The sequence below is a fragment of the Eulemur rufifrons genome, chromosome 6 (genome assembly GCF_041146395.1).
Source record: "Eulemur rufifrons isolate Redbay chromosome 6, OSU_ERuf_1, whole genome shotgun sequence".
Classification (NCBI taxonomy): Eukaryota; Metazoa; Chordata; class Mammalia; order Primates; family Lemuridae; genus Eulemur; species Eulemur rufifrons.
In genome coordinates, this window is record NC_090988.1 from 103,625,272 (window position 1) to 103,643,202 (window position 17,931).

The 17,931-nt window shown below is 65.7% G+C and overlaps 3 protein-coding genes across 8 annotated transcripts in view; 1 reads left to right on the forward strand and 2 right to left on the reverse strand.

The window, feature by feature from the left end:
* The window catches only part of PHRF1 (PHD and ring finger domains 1), a 29,494-nt gene extending 24,146 nt beyond the window's left edge, over positions 1 to 5,348 (forward strand). For all 5 annotated transcript variants that reach the window (XM_069471844.1, XM_069471848.1, XM_069471847.1 and 2 more), the window contains exons 14-18: positions 486 to 3,179; positions 3,433 to 3,587; positions 3,686 to 3,964; positions 4,171 to 4,299; positions 4,886 to 5,348. In XM_069471844.1, coding sequence (XP_069327945.1) covers positions 486 to 3,179; positions 3,433 to 3,587; positions 3,686 to 3,964; positions 4,171 to 4,299; positions 4,886 to 5,029 — 3,401 coding nt within the window. In that variant the 3' untranslated portion in view covers positions 5,030 to 5,348. The remainder of the gene's footprint in view (positions 1 to 485; positions 3,180 to 3,432; positions 3,588 to 3,685; positions 3,965 to 4,170; positions 4,300 to 4,885) is intronic.
* Positions 5,349 to 5,894: 546 nt separating this feature from the next.
* IRF7 (interferon regulatory factor 7) lies at positions 5,895 to 9,069 on the reverse strand. Its single transcript, XM_069470418.1, has 10 exons — positions 9,050 to 9,069; positions 8,440 to 8,772; positions 8,193 to 8,355; positions 7,910 to 8,117; positions 7,591 to 7,649; positions 7,267 to 7,483; positions 6,825 to 7,010; positions 6,362 to 6,751; positions 6,153 to 6,271; positions 5,895 to 6,079 (listed from the first exon to the last, which is right to left on the reverse strand). Exons 2-10 carry the CDS (start codon positions 8,457 to 8,459, stop codon positions 5,927 to 5,929), a joined length of 1,515 nt encoding a protein of 504 aa, XP_069326519.1. The 5' UTR covers positions 8,460 to 8,772; positions 9,050 to 9,069; the 3' UTR covers positions 5,895 to 5,926.
* Positions 9,070 to 10,276: 1,207 nt separating this feature from the next.
* CDHR5 (cadherin related family member 5) lies at positions 10,277 to 17,359 on the reverse strand. 2 transcript variants are annotated; one of them, XM_069471850.1, is made up of 15 exons: positions 17,021 to 17,359; positions 16,762 to 16,937; positions 16,358 to 16,408; positions 14,685 to 14,777; positions 14,479 to 14,580; positions 14,271 to 14,381; positions 14,012 to 14,182; positions 13,212 to 13,302; positions 13,000 to 13,097; positions 12,692 to 12,892; positions 12,414 to 12,527; positions 12,212 to 12,320; positions 11,734 to 12,126; positions 11,005 to 11,171; positions 10,277 to 10,831 (listed from the first exon to the last, which is right to left on the reverse strand). In XM_069471850.1, the coding sequence occupies exons 1-15, from the start codon at positions 17,103 to 17,105 to the stop codon at positions 10,367 to 10,369; spliced, it is 2,427 nt and encodes an 808-aa protein (XP_069327951.1). In that variant the 5' UTR covers positions 17,106 to 17,359; the 3' UTR covers positions 10,277 to 10,366. The 2 variants fall into 2 exon arrangements, with proteins under 2 accessions (XP_069327951.1, XP_069327952.1); XM_069471851.1 differs by lacking the exon at positions 11,734 to 12,126 and having other exon boundaries at positions 11,005 to 11,162; positions 12,236 to 12,320.
* Positions 17,360 to 17,931: the final 572 nt, after the last annotated feature.

The window sequence follows — 17,931 nt, forward strand, 5'->3', positions numbered from 1 at the left end:
AAGGGCCTGTGACTGGATTGGGTGGTGGTTCGTAACTGTTGAAGCAGAGCAGAAGGACCATTGGCAACAGCGGCAGGGCAGTCGGGACAGCACAGGCGCCCCCCCGCCCACGGCACTCCCCGGGCGTGGAAAGGGTGTGGAAGTGTCCCACTCAACAAGCAAATGGGAGTTTAAGGTGCTTTGGGAGGCCGAGGCAGAAGGATTGCTTGAGGCCAGGAGTTTAAGACCAGCCTGAGTGAGACCCCATCTATGAAACAATAAGAAAAGTCAGCGGTGGCTATGCCTGTTGTCCCAGCCACTGGGAGGCCTGGGGCAGGAGGATCAATCGAACCCAAGAGTTCGAGGCCGCAATGAGCTCTGATCATACTGGACAACAGAGTGAGGCCCTGTCTCAAAAATAAAAGGGGGGATGATTCAAAAGAAAGTTCTGGTAAAACTTAAAGAGTGGGTGGGAAATGATTGCCGTTTGACTTTTTGTTTTTTAGCTCCAGTTTCTTTTCAGCAGAACTCAGTCGGTCTATCCAAAGTGGAAGAAGGGTCCAGGTCCCAGGACCGCCTGCAGCCCGGAGCACCGCCCTCAGGGAGCCCGGCTCATTGTGTTTTGGGGAGCGGGCCGCAGAGCTCGGGGCTGAGCTGTCAGGGCAGGTTGGCCCCATCCTGCACCCCCGCCCGAACGTCAGGGGCACCTGTGAGGCTGGACTCATCGGCAGCTCCTGGGCCAGGTCAGGCTCAGAACTTGTTGAATGGGAGCGGGCCCGGCTTAGGACAGAGTGCCAGCCCGCACTTCAATGGCACCAGCAGGCACGCGCCGCCTCTGGGCTCCACCTCCTCTAAGATCGCCAGTGGTCGTCCCAACCATCCATCTAAAAGCGCAGTCCTAGGGCCTGCCCTGAAGCCAGCCCCCAGGAGAGCGGACATCTCTGAGCTGCCCCGGATACCAAAGATCAGAAGAAACGAGGGTGGCGGCAGGCAGGACGCAGCCCCCGCCCGTGGGCAGAGCATCGAGATCCCGAGCGCCTGCATCAGCCGACTGACGGGCAGGGAGGGCCCCGGGCAGCCAGGGCGAGGTGCCCAGGCAGAGAGCGAGCCCAGCAGCAGGGCCCCCCAGGAAGCCAGCAGGCACACGGGCAGCTCCCGGCCCCCGGCCCCCAGCTCCCACAGCAGCCTGACCCCCCTGGGGCCTTCACGAGGGAAGGGCGTTGGGTCGACCTTCGAGAGCTTCAGGATCAATATTCCTGGGAACACAGCACATGCCGGCAGACTCTCCAACCCCGGCTTCTGTAATACATTCCGGCCTGTGGACAGCAAGGTGCAGAGGAAGGAGAACCCCTCGCCCCTCTTCTCCATCAAAAAGACAAAGCAGCTCAAAAGCGAGATCTATGACCCGTTTGACCCCACCGGCTCTGACTCAAGCCCCCCCAGCAGCAGCCCTGAAAGTCTGGGCTCCAGCCTGCTGCCGTCCGAGATCACGCGGACCATCTCCATCGATAGCCCGAAGGCCCCGGCGTTGCAGGCTGTGCGCTGCGTCACCTCCTACACGGTGGAAAACGTCTTTGGCGTGGAGCCCGCACCCACTCGCAGGCCGCCCTCCGGTGTGCTCCAACTCCAGGGCGAGGGGGCCGCCAAGGGGTCCTCTGACACGGAGCAGGGGGGGCTGGACGAGGAGGGGTCTGCGGAGAGCCAGGGCACTGCTGCCCGGGTGCAGAGGCTGTGCCCCCCAGAGTCCTGGGACGAGGAGGACAGGGCGACTTGTGGCACCTTCTTTGGCTCCGAGGAGCGGACGGTGACCTGTGTGACTGTCGTGGAGCCAGACGCCCCACCCAGCCCGGACGTGCCACAGGCAGCCACCCACAGGGTCGTGGAGCTGCGGTCACCTTCCCGGTCCCGCTCCACGTCCAGCTCTCGCAGCAGGAAGAAGGCCAAGAGGAAGAGGGCGGCCAGGGAGCATCAGAGGACGCGCTCTGGGACCCACTCCGGCTCCAGGGACAGGAGCTCTCGGTCAGCGTCCCCGTCAGTGGCCGAGGACCACACCAGGAGGCACCGGTCCAAGGCCAAGAGCCGCAGGTCTTCCAGCGACCACGACCGCTCCAGCAGCCGCGAGAGAGCCAAGAGGAGGAAGGGCAAGGACAGGAGCAAGGAGTGGCGGCGAGGGCCCTGGGGCCACGGCCGCAGGCCGTCCCGGTCGCGCTCTGGGAGCCCCGGCAGCTCCTCCTATGAGCACTATGAGAGCAGGAAGAAGAAGAAACGGCGGTCGGGGTCCCGAGCTCGGGGGAGAGAGTGCTCCCCCCACAGCAGCCTGGAGAGGGCACACAGGCACAGGCACCAGCGGGAGAGGAGCCGCGAGAGGAGCCGCGAGCGGCCAGACAAGAAGGGGAGCGTGGCGCGGCCGCGAGAGAGGAAGCGGAGGTCTCGGTCACCCAGCTCAGAGCAGAGAATGCGGGAGCCCCGGCGGCCACGTTCCCGTGAGAAGCGGCCCCGGACCTGGTCCCGCTCCCCAGAGCGGAAGGTGGCTGTGCGGGAAGCTTCCCCAGGCCCCCGTCTGGTGGGGGAGCCCAGGCAGGACGGAGACCACAGGCCGCCAGCCCTGGCGGAAGCAGGCGTCCCTCCAGAGCTGGCTGTGGCCGTGGCCCCCGAGGCCCCCTCAGAGGTCCCCCCTGCCCTGGAGGTGCCAGCTGAGTGTGTGCCTGATGACCTGGATTACGGTGACTCCGTGGAGGCAGGGCACGTCTTTGAAGACTTTTCAGCTGACACTGTCTTCATTGAGCTTGATGACATGAGCTCCCCACCTTCTCCCGAAAGTACAGACTCCTCCCCAGAGCGAGACTTCCCGCCAAAGCCCGGGTTGCCTCCAGCCAGTGTGGCCATGGCCGCCATCCAGAGGGAGGTGTCCCTGATCCACGGCGAAGACACACAGCCCACGCCGCGGGCAGAGGGCCCCCCGGAGCAGCACGCACTCGGGCAGGACGTGGTTGAGGCCTCCGCGGTGCCGGTTGCCCTGGGTGTGGTGCCCGTGGGGAAGGAGGACGGCCCCTCGGAGAGTGGGCAGGTGCAGGAGGTGGCGGGGCCTGAGGAGGCCGTCCCGCAGCCCCCCCTGCTGCGCTCCAGAGCCCTGGTGAAGAGAGTCACCTGGAACCTTCAGGAGTCGGAGGGCAGCACTCTGGCGGAGGACAGAGCCCCGAGTGAGTAGCACTGCCAGCCGCCGCCAGGGCACGCGCAGGCCTTGGGCGGGCTGGGCTGCGGGCAGGCGCCTCCCTGCGGTCTGGCAGGCGCAGGTTGCGGGGCAGGGAGGCAGACCTGAGGGCGGGCTCACACCTCCCTGGCTCCTCAGGGCGGGGCTCCACCCCCAGGAAGGGACAGGCCGTGGGTTAGCCTGTAGGCCTTCCTCGTGGAGCACTTTTTCTGGAGCACTCACCTCCCCTGTCTGGCCCTCAGGGGCGCCCCTTCACAGGCCGCAGAAGCCCCGGGAAGGAGCCTGGGATGTGGAGGACATGGCCCTCGGGGGCGTCAGGCAGGTGACGTTCTCCGAATTGCCTCCTCCCGGTCACATGCTTCTGGAGCCTGGGTTCCCGGACCCAGACCCCTCTCAGGTGGGTGCCTGGGCTGGTGGCGTGGGCTCTGCCAGGCTGGCACTGAGGCCACAGGGCTTGGCCGGGGCTCAGCGACTCAGCAGCGGTGTTCTCTGTAGGTCTGTAGCCCTGACGCACCTGCTGCCCCAGCCCAGCTGCCCACAAGCTTGCTGCCCACAAGCTTCCCGCCCTGCGTGCCGGCCGGCCAGCCCCCGCTCCAGCCCATCCTGCAGGGGGCCTTGCCGCTGGCGGGCTGTGGGCCGGCACAGAGCCTGGCCCCCGTGCTGCCTGTCCTGACCTCAGCCTCGGAGCCAGCCAGCCAAGCCACTGTAGCCAGCAACTCGGAGGAGAGGACCCCGGCCCCCAGGCCAGCCGCAGAGAAGACCAAGAAGGAGGAGGTGAGTCCCGCCCCTGCAGCTTCTCCAGCCTCCCGGGGCTGAGTTTTGGGGTCGAAGCCAGCCCGGGTGGGCCTCAGTCAGGACCTCGGAGAGCAGACAGACTTGCCCCTGGTGCCTTTGGGGAACCACGGTGGCCTCACCAGCGGGCCGCCAGGCCTCTGCCCTGGTGCTGCCCAGTGGGGTCACGTGCACGTCCTTGCTCCTAGTACATGAAGAAGCTGCACATGCAGGAGCGGGCCGTGGAGGAGGTGAAGCTGGCCATCAAGCCCTTCTACCAGAAGAGGGAGGTGACCAAGGAGGAATACAAGGACATCCTCCGCAAGGCCGTGCAGAAGGTGGGCCTCGCGTGGGCAAGCAGGGCTGCACATGCGTGTGTTCAGGAACCCCTGAGGTCAGGGGCAGCACGTGGCTACACAGGGTGGTCAGTCACGAGTATGGCAGGTTGGTGCACTCCTGTTGACACAGGCTGAGGTCCCAGTGCAGCCCGCGGGGCCCAGCCAGATGCACGGGGGCCGTGCTGCCTCGTGCTGGCTGCGGGGTGCAGTCCGCCGCCGCTGCTGGAGCCGCCCCTCGTAGCTGCGCAGGGGATGCGTGTTAGCATCTGCACCGGGACCCTGGCTTGCACGGTTTGTTAAACAGACGATACTAACATCGCCCAGTCCACGGTTTGCAGCGGGCTCAGCACATCTCCCACCAGGGTCTGGGCTTAGGTCCTGCCTCCTCCCAGCCCGTGGCGCCTGTGGGTCCCTCAGCAGCCCTGGGAGGTGGCGGCGCAGTGGGACGGGGGTTTGCAGGTGGGGGAGCGGCCCCTGCCTCGCTGTCTGGATGCTGGCACGCAGGGCCTGCTCGCAGGGAGGGCGGGCTCTCACCGGGGGCGTTTGCTGTGAAAGGATGTCTGGGTAACTGTACCTCTTTCTCCAGATCTGCCACAGCAAGAGTGGCGAGATCAACCCCGTGAAGGTGGCCAACCTGGTGAAGGCCTACGTGGACAAGTACAGGCACATGCGCAGGCATAAGAAGCCCGAGGCCGGGGAGGAGCCACCGACCCAGGGGGCCGAGGCCTGAGGCCAGGCGGCTGTGGGCGATGACCCTGGAGCTGGTGGCATTGCCGTGTCTTAAGTGGCAGAAAACTGGGGATACCATCTCCTGCCTTCAGGTTCCCGTGATGGTACCTGGTGTCTGCACCTGTCTTGCTCACAGTTTAAACTGGACCTTTTTATATGTGTATTATAGACACACAGTTTCCATTGTGTTCTAATTTATCAAAAATGCATTATCTTTAGAAACTTCTTGATTGACTTAATACTTGAAGGTAAAGCCTTTGGTGATAAGGGGTCTCCTGGTTGGTGGGGGTGACTCTGATAAATCTTGGGACGGCCTCCTGCCAGCAGCCATTTGTGTATCAGTGTCTGAATTGGGAGTTCCCTTCTCTTTGCCGATTATGTTGTGCTCCTGTAAATAATTGCTCAAGTTTGCGCTCAACTCATCCACCTCCCATGAGGCAGGCCAGTTTTGGAACCCAAAGGGGACAGCCACTGGGCGCAGAGCAGAGCCGGCCACTCATGGGGCCATGGGGAGTCCAGGTATGGCCGCCCTCCCCAACACACCTGGTGGGAGAAGCTTCCCCCCAACGCCTGCCTCTCAAGGGCCTGGTGTTCTCTGAGCAGTTTGTTGGCTCGGACGCGTTTGGCTGGCGTTCCTGCACTGAAGACAGAAGCAGTGTGGGGGTGCAGGAGGCCACTGTGTGCGTGGGTGCAGGGTCATCTCCCTCCCTGGGCCCTGGCAGCTCACATGGACAGGTGGCAGGCAGCCAGGGCACTGCCAGCAAGTCCTGGCTTCCAGGGAGGGGGAGCAAGCCTGGTGGTCCCCGCAGCCAAGGGGACACGAAGCCCACCCCACTCAGGACACCAGCACTGGTTCTGGGGCTCTTTTTATTAGACTGGCGAGGGTTGGGGTCCCGCCCTAGGCGGGTTGCTCCAGCTCCATGAGGAAGTGCTCGATGTCGTCGTAGAGGCTGTTGGTGCTGGACAGGCAGAGGCTGAGGCTGCTGTCGAGGGAGGACACGCCTTCACGCTGCACGCCCTCCAGGTAGGCCCGGCATAGCCACGGCTCCAGCTGCGGGAGGGCATCTGTCAGGGCTGGGCACTGCTGGGGCTGCGAGCCTCCCCCGCCCGGGGCCTGGTCTCACCTTCACCAGGACCAGGCTCTTCTCCTTGGGCCTCCCCGCAGACAGGTCCTGCCCGAAGCCCAGGTAGATAGTGTAGTGGGGGGAGCCCCGGCGCTGCCGAGCCCGGAATTCCACCAGCTCTAAAGGAGGGGGCTCTGTTGAGTACCTGGCAGGCAGGTGCTCCCAGAGAACCACCTGGAGACAGCCCCCAAGGCAGGTGCCTCACTGACCTTGGAAGAAGGTGCTGAAGTTGAAGATGGGGGTGTCACAGTTCCGTGGCAGCAGGCGGGCATGGGTGGAGGGGCTGGCAGAGCCCAGGGGGCCGCCCACCTCCCAGTACACCTTGCATTTGCCCATGCGCCGGGCCCACAGCCACAGCCCCCGCAGCTCCAGCTGCAGCCCAGGGGCCACGTGCCGCAGTAGCTCCTCTGTGTAGCGGAGCTGCTTCTGGTCAGGGAGCTCCGCAGGGCTGGGGAACGCCACGTGCTGGGGCTCTGCAGCCTGGACAGCCGGGCCTGGGGGGCCGTAGAGGAGCAAGCAGCGCGGGCGCCCCACTACCTCCTGCAGCACTGCTCGGCCCTTATACATGATGGTCACGTCCAGTACCCCCAGGCTGGGCTCTGCACAGAGTAAGCTGTGAGTGGCAGGGACGGGCAGGGAAGGGAGGCCCCCACCCCCAGCCTGGGCACTTACCTCCCGATGCAGCGTGGATGCTGGGGCCAGGGGCCGGGCGAGTCTCTGGAGCCACACCCTGGCCTGCATCTGGAGGGGGCTGCCTGAGCTGGCATCTTGTCGTTAGGTCGGGGGGCTGGGGCTCGGAGGTAGGGGCAGCTTCCACCGCCCATGCTGAGTGCAGCTGCCCAGCAGGGAGCCCTGGGCCTGTGGAGACGGCGGAACTGCCACACTGGCCCGCTCTGCCAGAACTGTTTCTGCTGGACCACCCGTCCCGGTTCCCAGCTCCCCACTCCCCACCCCTGGGGCCTGCAGCCACTGCTCTGGGGACCCTGCCACAGCATCCTTCACGAGTGTCAGTGCTGGTACAGTGGGGTCCCTCCTGCTCTCCCCAGGGCTCTGTTGATCCTGCCTGTCCCTCCCCCTGGCACTGCCTCCTGCTGGGCAGAGCTTCCCCACTCACCTCCAGCACAGCCCCCGCTCAGGGCCGGCCCCTCCTGGCCCTCTCCAGGGGCCTGGGAGGGGTCCAGCTCTACCCCACGCACAGCTTTCAGATGGTCCCCAAGGCAACTCTGCTGCATGGCCTGGAGCAAGAGGTCCCCCGTGTCACCAGCTGGAACAGGGCATGGGCCTTGCAGCTCAGAGCCTTCTCTTGCCAGGAGTGGCCCTGGGGGCCCACTCTGCAGGGCAAAGATAGGGTTGGCAGAAGCACTCCTGTCCCCCACACCGCCCCAGGTCCAGCAGGAGGTGGCATACCCCAACCCCAGCAGAAGCAAGCAAAGACTACCTGTGTGCTTGGGGCACCCCTGAGGGCATCTTCCTCACCGGGGTCGATGCCTGGGCCTTCTGAGAATGGGGGTGGGCGTGTTAGGACCTGGCTTTGACGGCCTGAGTAGCCCCGTGGATCCACTCAGCCCAAGAGCCCCTCGAACTTACTTTTTAACTACCCTACACCCGACCACCAGGCAGCTGGCCCAGGCCAGCTTCTAAAACCACCGGTCTGATCCAGAGGTGCCCAGAAGCAGGAGAGCCCCCCGCCCCTGCAGGGCTGCTCTGCCCGGATCTGCCTGCCTCCCTGGCCCCCACCCACCCGTGGCAGTCCTCACCTCTCCCGCCCAGCTCAGAGCTGAGCGCATACACCTTGTGAGGGTCAGTGGGGTCCCAGGAGTTGTCTTGTAGCATCACGAAGCGCCGAGTGCTGTGCAGCGCACAGCGAAAGTTGGTTTTCCAGCCTGCACGCTCTGCAGCTTCGCGGTGCGGCTGGTCACCTCTCCTGCTACTGGGTGGCCACCTGCCGCGGGCCACTGCCCAAGCCTGGGGAGGAGGACAGAGAACGTGGGCCCACGGTGGGGCCCATGGTCCTCCCGTGGGGGGCGGCCAGTGTCTCACCTTGAAGATGCGCGCGTCGGCCTCACCCAGGTCTTTGCGTGCGAAGTGCTTCCAGGGCACCCGGAAGCGAGTGTGGGCCGTGTCCAGCCACTGCAGCCCCTCGTAGCAGCCACTGCTGATCTGGCGCAGAAGCCACTCTCCAAACAGCACACGAGGAGCCCCCCTGCAGGTGGAGTGGCCACGTGGACTTAGGGCTGTGGGCTGCAAGGCACTTGGGGCTGTTGGGGGTGGCGGGCCAGCCTCTCACCTCTCCGGAGCCAAGGCCATTGCTCCCTCTACAAGGACGGTCTGGGGAGAGTCAGGTTGTGGCAGGGTGGCAGTCAGGTACTGCAGCAGCTGAGGTAAGCGCTCTTTGTCACTACAAGTGTCCAGTAGTGTGGCCAGGTGTCAAGTGTGACCCAGGTATTAACAGGTGTTAGTGGTCACGTGTGTGGATAGAGGACTTGTAGCCACCAAGGTTGTGTAGATGTGGATTCCTTGGTAACGGTAGCTATAGGTGTGACTGCAGATGTGGCAAACACATGAAGTCACAGGTGTTGACCCAGCGTCCTGGCCTGGACAGGCAGGTGCAGGCTGGACCCTGCAGAGACACGACGGGAGTGGCCTCGTGGAGGGGGCGCGCCCGGAGGCTCCCCGGGAAAGCGAAACCGAAACCGAAACCGCGCGTCGCGGGAAAGCGAAACCTAAGCAGCAGCCGCCGCGCGCGGGCGCCCGCTCGCTCGCCCTCCCGGACGCGCCCGCCCGTCCCCAGCTGCTCGCACGCCACCCCCGCCCCCGGCCCTGCCCTGGAGCGCAGGGAGCCCCGCCGTGGGCTCCAGCTCGGCCTCTCGCTCGCGTGGGTCGGGGGCCCCGAGTACCTGGGCGCCGGAGCCGCCGGGACAGAAGTTTCTTCTCGCGGAGCCGCGGGTGGCCGGCGCTTTTATGGGTGCCGGGCAGAGGCGGGGCGCGCCGAGGGCGGGGCTTGGGGGCTGCAGGTGCGGCGGCCGAGGTCACGCGCCCGGGCGGACAGTTTCGCTGGCGCCGCCCGCGCCGCGGCAGCACGGAGAGGGGGTCCCGCGCGCCCGCTCCTCAGGAAGCGCCCGTACGCGCCAGGGGTCGGAGTCGCGGGCAATTAATGGGACTGGGGGGTACATTGGGACGAGCCGGTACTCCTCGGACGTAGAAGTAAAACCGGACCCCAGACAAAACCAGGCCCTTCTTGCGCTTTTTAATAGGGTAACGGGAGGCGGATGTGCCTCCGGTTTGCACTCTTAACGTTGGAAGTGCTTCAGACAAGAATGTTCACATATTCTCGAAATTAAAACATTTGGAAAGGAATTCATGGTTCCTTTTCACAAGGAAAAATGCTGATGACCCACAAGGGACAGTTTAATGGCCTTGGGGTGGAGGTCCCGCCCAGGATCTGCCCTGCGGAAGTCCGCGGAGGGAGGTCTGCCTCTGATCCGCGGCTCCGACGCCCGCCCGCAGCCTTGGGCGCGGCTCCGTCCTGGCACCACCGCGCGCCTCTCTCCCCGGGCCCCTTCCCGCGCCCACGGCCTGCGCCCCGCGCCGCGCTCCGGCCACACTCGGACGCGCCCACCCCTGCGCCGCACGTCTCGGTCCAGGAGTCTGCGCGGTCCAGGAGTCTGCGCGGGGACCTCAAGCGCCTGGCGCGCAGGGTGCTCACTGCCGCGTCCCCGCCCACGGGCATTAGGCTTCAGAAGGGACCGTCACCCCTGAGAGGTCCCAAACGACCCTCCTTCTTCTTCGGGGGATTTGTGTTGACTCCTCAACGCCCCCAGGAGAAGGCTCTCCATGTTGGGTCTGGAGGGGGAAACCGAAGCCGAGGGGCTGCCTGCGATTTCCCAGGGCAGGGGCCGTGGTTAGACCAGGAGAGGAACTTCCCGTCCGCCAGCTGGCACGAAGCCGCAGGAAGCTCAGCGGCTGGCGGCGCAGCAGATGGCTTACGGGAAGTGCTGCCCGCGCTCTCGGGGTGGAGGGACACTGGCCCGCCCCTGCCCCGCGCCCCCGAGAGCCAGCGGGCCGGTGGGAACCCCCTCCCCAGCGGACTCTCGCGCACCCGCCTGACGCCTCGCCCGGAGATTCGAAAGTGTCACTTTATTCTGCGCAATGAAGGGCGGGGGAGCGCGGCCAAGCGGAACCTCCGGGTCCAGACCCGCAGAGGGCCGCGCGCGCTAGATGTAGGTGGAACCGGCGCCGGGCTCGTCGTGGAGACTCCACTCGTGGGGACTCCCGCCCCGGCCCGAGTCCGCCTCCGCGTCCTCGTCTCCGCTGCCCTCGTTGCCCGAGTCGCCGGCGCGGTCCGCGTCAGTGCTGGGCGCGTTGACGACCACGTTGGCCTCGGCTCCGATGCCCTCACCGAACCATACCGCCTTGTATCCGCCCTCTGGCCGCCGCTCCTTGGTCAGGATGGATCTCACGGCGGTGGGGCTTCCCCCAGCCGGGACCGCAGGCGACACCGGGACACGGCTGCCGGGTGCGGGGCTGGGGGGCGCAGGAGGTTCGCGGGGCACGGGTTCCGTGGCCGTGGGCAGTGCCTCCGCAGTCTTGGGGCCGTGCCCAGGGCTGGGGGCGGGTGCCCAGTTGTCCTCATGGCCATCGAGGAAGGCCTGGTTGTCAAAGTCGCGGGGCTGGCGATCCTGGGTGGGGGAGGGGGAGCAAGGGTGTGGGCCGAGCCAGGCCTGGGCTGTGACTCCCGGGCGGTCGCCTCCCAGTCTTTCTGACCCTGGGTCTCTCCATCCATCTACACCTGTCCCTCTCCTTCTGCCTTCTACCCTGCTCTACCCTCCCCCCTGCCCCCCAAGAGCCTCACCGGAGCCGAGCGGGAGCAGCACTTGAGTCGCTGGCCGTAGTGCTTACGGACCAGGACCGCCAGTCCCAATAGGGCCAGCAGCAGCAGCACGCCCAGCACCCCGCCCAGGGTCGCCATGTCCCCCACGGAGAAGCGCTTGTCCTCAGCGAGGCCACCACCTGGAATCCCTGCCGGAAACACCACCTCCCACTTACCGCTAGAGCACCCCAGGCAGATCCCACCAACCTGTGCCAGGCTCAGGACACCCTGGGCACCATCCAGGCCTGGGCTACCTCCCAAAGCTGAGGTTCTGGGGAGTGGGCTCTACTGCGCCCCCACGAGGGAGCTGTGCGTCTCAGCAAGACCCTGTGTGACCCCAGGAAGCCAGCCTGCTGAAGGGCGGGGCAGGGATGAGGTGGGTGCTGCCAGCTCCAGGTGGGAGGCAGGGGTGCCACACAGTAGGAAGGGCCGTGAGGGCAGCACCCGGGTCGTGGGGCAGATGCCCCTGGGAATTGTGGGATACACTGGCCCCCAGATCCAGTCTCTGCCTGTCCTCCACACGTCCCTGCTCGCCTCACTGGGACTCTGGACCTGTCTCTGTCAGACCAGAACGGACCCCTCCTTGGGGTTGCGTGGGGTGAAATCCATCCACGGGGGTGGACCCTGCCCTATAGCATTTCCTGGGACCACCCAGAGCCCTGAGGAAGGGAGGGGAAGGGCACATGCCAGGCAAATGTGTTGGGGCAGTACCTGAGGACAGGGAGCTCCTGCTGGACCCGGGGGGCGTCGTCTGAGAGGTTCCTGGCTTGGGGGTCTGTGCTGAGCCCCCACCAGGTGTGGCTGGTTGGGACGAGGTGCTGTTTCCCACACTGGGGGGCGTCGTCTGAGAGGTTCCTGGCTTGGGGGTCTGTGCTGAGCCCCCGCTGGGTGTGGCTGGCTGGGAGGAGGTGCTGATTCCCACACTGGGGGGCCCCTCAGGCGTGGGTGAGGCAGATGGCCTCGAAGTGGTGCCTGAGGGTGGGCGAGGGCCTGTGCCTCCCCCAGAGCTGGTTGTAGAGGGTCCCTGAGAGGGCCCAGTGGGCCTGGGGGTTTCCACAGTGGTACTGTTCGAGGGCTCAGTTGTTCCTCCAGTCCCTGGGGGACCTGGGGGGCCAAGGACAGCCTTGGGCTTGCCTTGGTCCCCCTGGCAAACCTACCCCAGGGAGGGAGCCACCTTGCCTGGGGGGACCCCAGATGTCCCCTGGAGGCTTACCTGTGGAGGGGAGCTCCTGTTCAGAGACTTGTATTTCAACAACTGTGGTTGCTGTGCCCAAGGTCACCGTGTTGTTGGCCTCCACCTGGGGTAGGAAAGGGACCTGTCCCTCCTAGGCTCCTCTTTAACACCCCATGGGCCCACACCCTTGGAGACACCCACCTGCCCTGCCCTTCACCTCTGCATAGAAGACCCCCAGCTGTGCCAGCGAAGTGGTGGTCAGCAGGAACTCTCCGTCCATGCGGAAGTCAGAGTGGTTGGTGACTCGATACGTGACGGCCGAGTTGAAGTCCTGGGACAGCTCCGGTGAGTCCCGGGTGCAGGCTAAGGCCCATCCCAACCCACCCACACAGAGGGCAGGCCAGGCAGACCCAGGGGCCAGGCAGGGTCTGGGTTCCGGGCAGGCAGGAGGGGGCTGCTGGCCCGGTGGGGGCAGCGCTGGGATGTGCTGCTCACCGGGAAGTCCGGGTCCTCAGCCTGGATCCTCAGGACCTCAGAGGGGGCGGCTGCGTCCCGGACAGCAACACCCACTCCAGAGCCTGGCGCCACCGTGCCACGGTACAGGCTCTGGGGGAAGCGGGGCAGGCTCCCGGCGGCAGCAAGGACCTCCACGGTGACTTGGGTCACAGAGTAGCGGGCGAGGTCGGCCTGCTCGGCCTGGGGGTTGGGGGAGGCCGCAGTGACAGAAGGGCGCTGAGGGTTGAGCTGTTCTGCGGCCGCCGGGGCTCGGGAAGGCCCGACCGCCCACCCATGCCGGGACCCACCTTCACCACCAAGAGAAAGGTCGTCGGGCTGGGAACGCTCTGGGTCATGGTGAGGTTGCCCGATTCTGAGCTGAGGGCAAATGTGTCATTCACGTTTCCTAGGAGGATGGTGGTGTTTGGCCCCTGGTCCCCATGTCCCAGCTGGCTCTGCCCAAGGTGGGAACAGGGCGGGCTCCAGGCTGTGGTGAGGGCCGGGGCCAGTCCGCACTCACCCCTGATGATGCTGTAGATGATGCGCTGGTTGATGGCGCGGTCCCCATCCTCAGCGTAGATGGGCCCAGGACGCAGGACAAGCGGGGACGGCTGCGGAGGGTGGAGGGGGGAGCACTGTGGGGCTGGTGCAGGTGGCCGGGCGCCTGCGCCCCTCCAGGTCAGCGGAGGCGGGGCCTCCAGGGCCGGGGAGTGGGTGTCCTCCCGTCCCTGCCTGCCAGGCCAGTCCTGTTGTCCCAGCACCACAGTCAGTGACGCCCCCTGGACTCCCTTTCTAATGAGGCAGGTTGCCCAGCGACATGCTGTTCAGCTTGAACAGCGCTTGTCTTGACAGGCAAGCAAACGTTTAGGAAGTGGGATTTGTAGGGAGACCTGGGTCTCCGCCTGTTGTGCACCACGGGGGCTCGGTGCCCTGAGGGTCTGCAGACGGCCTGTGTGGCCCCAGCAGGGCTGTCAGCTGGGCAGAGATGTAGCCGTGCCTTGGGAACACCAGCGTCACCAGCCTGGCTGTGCCCCGAGGACGCGGGGCTCCTGTTCCTCACTGTGACCTCTGGCTGGGTCTGTCCATCTCACCACCATGCGGCTTGGAAGGGTTCACTTACCAGGAATGTTCATGTTTGTTTCAAAATCACAACCAAAATTGGCGACAGCTCCATCAGAGAGCCCTGGCCCAGACCCCCTTCCCTACCCTGCGCCTCGTGGACCCAGCCTGACCCTGACCCTGACTCTGACCCTGACTGCAGCTCTGGACCGGCCCCGCCCCTCTCCTGAGCCTGGGCTATCCCCGCGTCACCCCCGGTACCAGCTTGTGTCCCGTGGGAACAGCCCCGTGGTACTGGGCCTCGAGGCAGACGTAGCCATCCGAGAAGGTGCAGGGCAGGAACCACGGGGGCCGCAGGTCGGCCGGCAGCACCGTCAGCACCAGGGTGGCGGTGGCCGTGTGGCTGGGCTCTGCGTTCTCCTCCTCCGTGTCCTGCAACAGCCCGCCCTGCTCGCTCAGGCCTCGGAACAGCTTGGGGGGCCTCGAGTGCCTGGGACTCGGGGCAGAGTGAGCCGCTCACCCGCACCAGCAGCCGGAAGGTCATGTTTGGCCACTTGTAGACGTCCAGGGACCGGTCCAGTCTCAGCGCAGGGCGGTTTACACCCGCCAGGGAGAAGAAGTCACTGGCGCCCTGGGGAGGGTGGGGGAGGGCACATCCTGAGACCCTGCGAGGAGGGCGCAGCTTCGGAGCCAGAGGCCGGCGCTGGGACGGGTGGGGCAGCACTGACCAGGGTCACTTCCTGGAGGGTGTAGAATAAGATGTCATCTTGGTCTTTGTCCGTGGCCTCCAGTTCTGTCTCAGCGATGACGGTAGAGTTCACTTTGGTGTCCTGGGGGTGAAGGGGGGCTTGGTCCAGCCACGTGCATACCCCTGGGACCCTTCTGGAGGTCAAGCCCCCGCCGCCGCCAGCCCCCCCGCAGGCTCCACGCCCACCTCCTCCACGGCCGTCTCCTTGGTTGTGAAGGGAAACACGGGGGCGTTGTCATTGACGTCCAGCACCGCCACGAACACCCTCAGCTGGGTCACCTGGGGAGGGCGTCATGAGCCTTTTCCTGCTGGCCCCTCCCCAGCTAGTCATTCATTCGTTCACCCAGCAGATGCGGCGGCGGGGGGGGGGGGGGGGGGGCGGGCCTGCAGTGCCGCGGCACAGCTCTCGGTGCCAGACACGGTGGCCGGGAGGGACAGCCCCTCCCTGTGGGGCCCATGCCAGCACCAACAAGAAGTCATTTGTAAAGTGTTCTGGAGAAAAACGACACGGGGACTTGGCGGTGCAACCAGCAAAATCTCAAGTGAGAAAAACTGCAAAACAATTTGTTTCTTCAAAAATAAGTCTCCAAAAAAAAAAAAACAGACCAGAGCAGAGAGCCTATAGATTAAAAGAAACTTAAAAAGCCAGCACGGTGGCTCACCCCTGTGACCCCAGCACTTTGGGAGGCCGAGGCAGGAGGATCGCTTGAGCTCAGCAGTTGGAGACCAGCCTGGGCAACATAGCAAGACCCTGTCTCTCCAAAAAATTTAAAAATTATCTGAGTGTGGTGACGTGCTTGTGGTCCCAGCTACTCGGGAGGCTGAGGCGGGAGGATGGCTTGAGCCTAGGAATTCAAGGTTGCAATGAGCTGTGATCAAGCCTCTGCACTCCAGCCTGGCCACAGAGCAAGACCATGTTTCAAAACCAAAAAAAAAAAAAAAGAAAGAAAGAAACTTAAGAGAAATATCGACCAGTTGCGTTATGTGGATCTTGCTTGGATCTTGATTCAGACAAAAATTTGCAAAAGACCCTCTGAGACAAGGGGAAGACGCGGCTGCTTCCTGACGGTCAGCCTGAGGGGCCGCCGCCCCTCCCAGGTGTGGCCGCGGAGAAGTGTCCTTATCTTTTAGAGGCTCGTCCTGAGTGTGTGTGGGTGAGGTGCTGCGAGGCGCGCGTGGGCCCGGGCTCTCCTCTGTCCTAGGGAAAGGCTGGACCGGCGAGGCGGGGGGCGGGCTGCGTGGGTGAGGGGCGGGCGCAGCGCAGCACAGCGGGGTTGGGAGCCCCCCGAAGCGGCCATGCGTGAGCACAGACGTGAGCAGGCGAGAGGAGCGTGCACACGGGCCGGGCCGCGGGGCCGCAGTTCAGCTGTGACTCCGAGTGAGGGAAGAGCCGGGAGGTTCCGGGCCGGGCAGGGCTCGCCAGGCCCCCCGGGGACTACTCCGCATGCGGAGAGCGGGCAGGGGGGACAGGGCAAAGTAGCAAGTGGACTGCTGGAAGGTCCCCTGCAAGGGGTGCGGGTGCCGAGACCCTGGCGGGGGTTGGAGGGGGGAGAGGTGGGGGTTCTGGGTCCGGCCCAGGCAAGGAGGGCAACACCCAAGGTGCCTCCCTTGCCGGGGGCGTAGGGGAGGGGGTGGGGGTCTCGGGCGCTGGGCAGGGTGTCTGCCGGACCCACGTCAGGGACAGGGCGTCCACAGCAGAGTCCTGAGTCTGCAGCTCAGGACAGAGTCTGGCTGGAGGCAGTGTGACATTTGAAAGCACGCCTGGATGAGGTCACCAAGGCGTGGCCCTGGACGGGCAGAGCAGAACCCCAAGGCCCCCCGAGGCCCCGGCGGGGTGGGAGGGGCAGGGCAGGACTCACCACTGTGTCCCCACTTTTGCACTCCAGGTGCGCCTGCAGCAGCGCGTTCTCCTGTGGAGGCAGATGGGCCTGGGGAGTCACCGGCCCAGCAGCCACAGCCCCTGTCCCCACTTCACAAGTGGGGAGACTGAGGTCGAGGGGGCAGGTGCTGGCCCAGGGTCCCCGTCATCTCCTGGTGCTCGGGCCTGAGGGCCCTGGCTGCTCCATTCCCCAACGGCCCCCTGCCCCCCCCATCAGGGCCTGAGAGGGGTCAGCCACTGCCCGGGGGCACAGAGCCCTTAGGCCCTTCTGGAAAAGTGTGACCCGGAGATCCCCAGGGAGCCCTTCTCCAGGGAAGGGGTGTGGGTCCCGCGTGGTCCCGTGGGGGCACACCCCACCCCACCCCACCCCGCCTGCAGCCCCACCTCGTAATCAGGAGTCACGTTGAGAAACAGCTGGTTCCCCACGATCCGAAACGCGAAGAGGGTGGACGAGGCTCCGAGGGTCACCTGCTGGCCCTCCGGGACGTCGATGTCAACCAGGGGCTCCGTGAGGTTCGTGTTCTCTTCCACTTCGAAGAAGGTCTTGCTCACAGAGCAGACTGCGGAGCAGGAGAGGAGGGTGGGTGCCTCCAGCCCCCCTCCCCCCGCCCCGCCCCGCCTCGCCTCCCTGCCCAGCACGTACCCTGGGCCTGTGCCTCGGCCCCCGGGGGTCGACCAAGCAGCCCCACGAGCAGCAGGGGGGGCCACAGCTGGGCCCAAGCCCCCATCTTGGCTGCCGGCACCTGGCAGGAGGGTGTCAGCGGGTCTGGCCCCAGGACTGGTGCAGTTCCTGCCTCAGCGACCTTCGTCCTTGCCGGGCACCGCCCCGATTTATGACCCTTATGGCTGGCCTCCGCCAAGGGGGCTCCCGCCAGCCGGCCCGGCTCAGCTGCATCAGCAAAAGGACGTGGTGTGGTCCTTTGGCCCAGGCCGGGCCCTGTGCGGGGTGAGCAGGGGACTCGGGCCGCAGGCACCAGCAAGCAGCTGCGGCTGCTCAGAGTGCGCGGCCTGGGGCCGCAGTAAAGCCTGGGGGAGGGGGGAGGGGGGAGGGGGGACGGGGCGGGCGGGGCCGGAGGGGCAGGGGGGCTGGGGAGAGAAGGCAGGGCGGGGGCTTGGCCTTCTGTCTGGATTTCCTGCCCCCAACCCAGGCTGCCCTCGCTCTGCTCTTCCCCTAGAGTCGCCTTTAGGCCAAGTCCCCAAGGCCACCCCTTGCGGTTCAGAGCCCAGGTGCTCCCTTCCGGGCCCACTTCCCCTCCGTGCCCTGCCCAGCCAGGTCCCAAGGGGAAAGGCTCTTTTATTTGTCTCCTGGGGACAGTGCCTGTCCTGGAGGGTGGAGCTGGGCAGGACCGCGCTGTGAGGGGCAGCTGGGGGCTCCTGGGGGTGCCCAACAGAAAGGGGGAGTCTGGTGAGGCTCCCCATCTGCCCTGCCCCTTTGGTTGGCCCCCAAGCCCCACCCCCCAGCAGCTGGGGAGAGGCCACTGGGCAGGGTTGGGAGGGAGGAGGGGCTGTCTGACCCCTGTTGGCACCTGGGCTTGGTGTGCCTGAAACACCTTC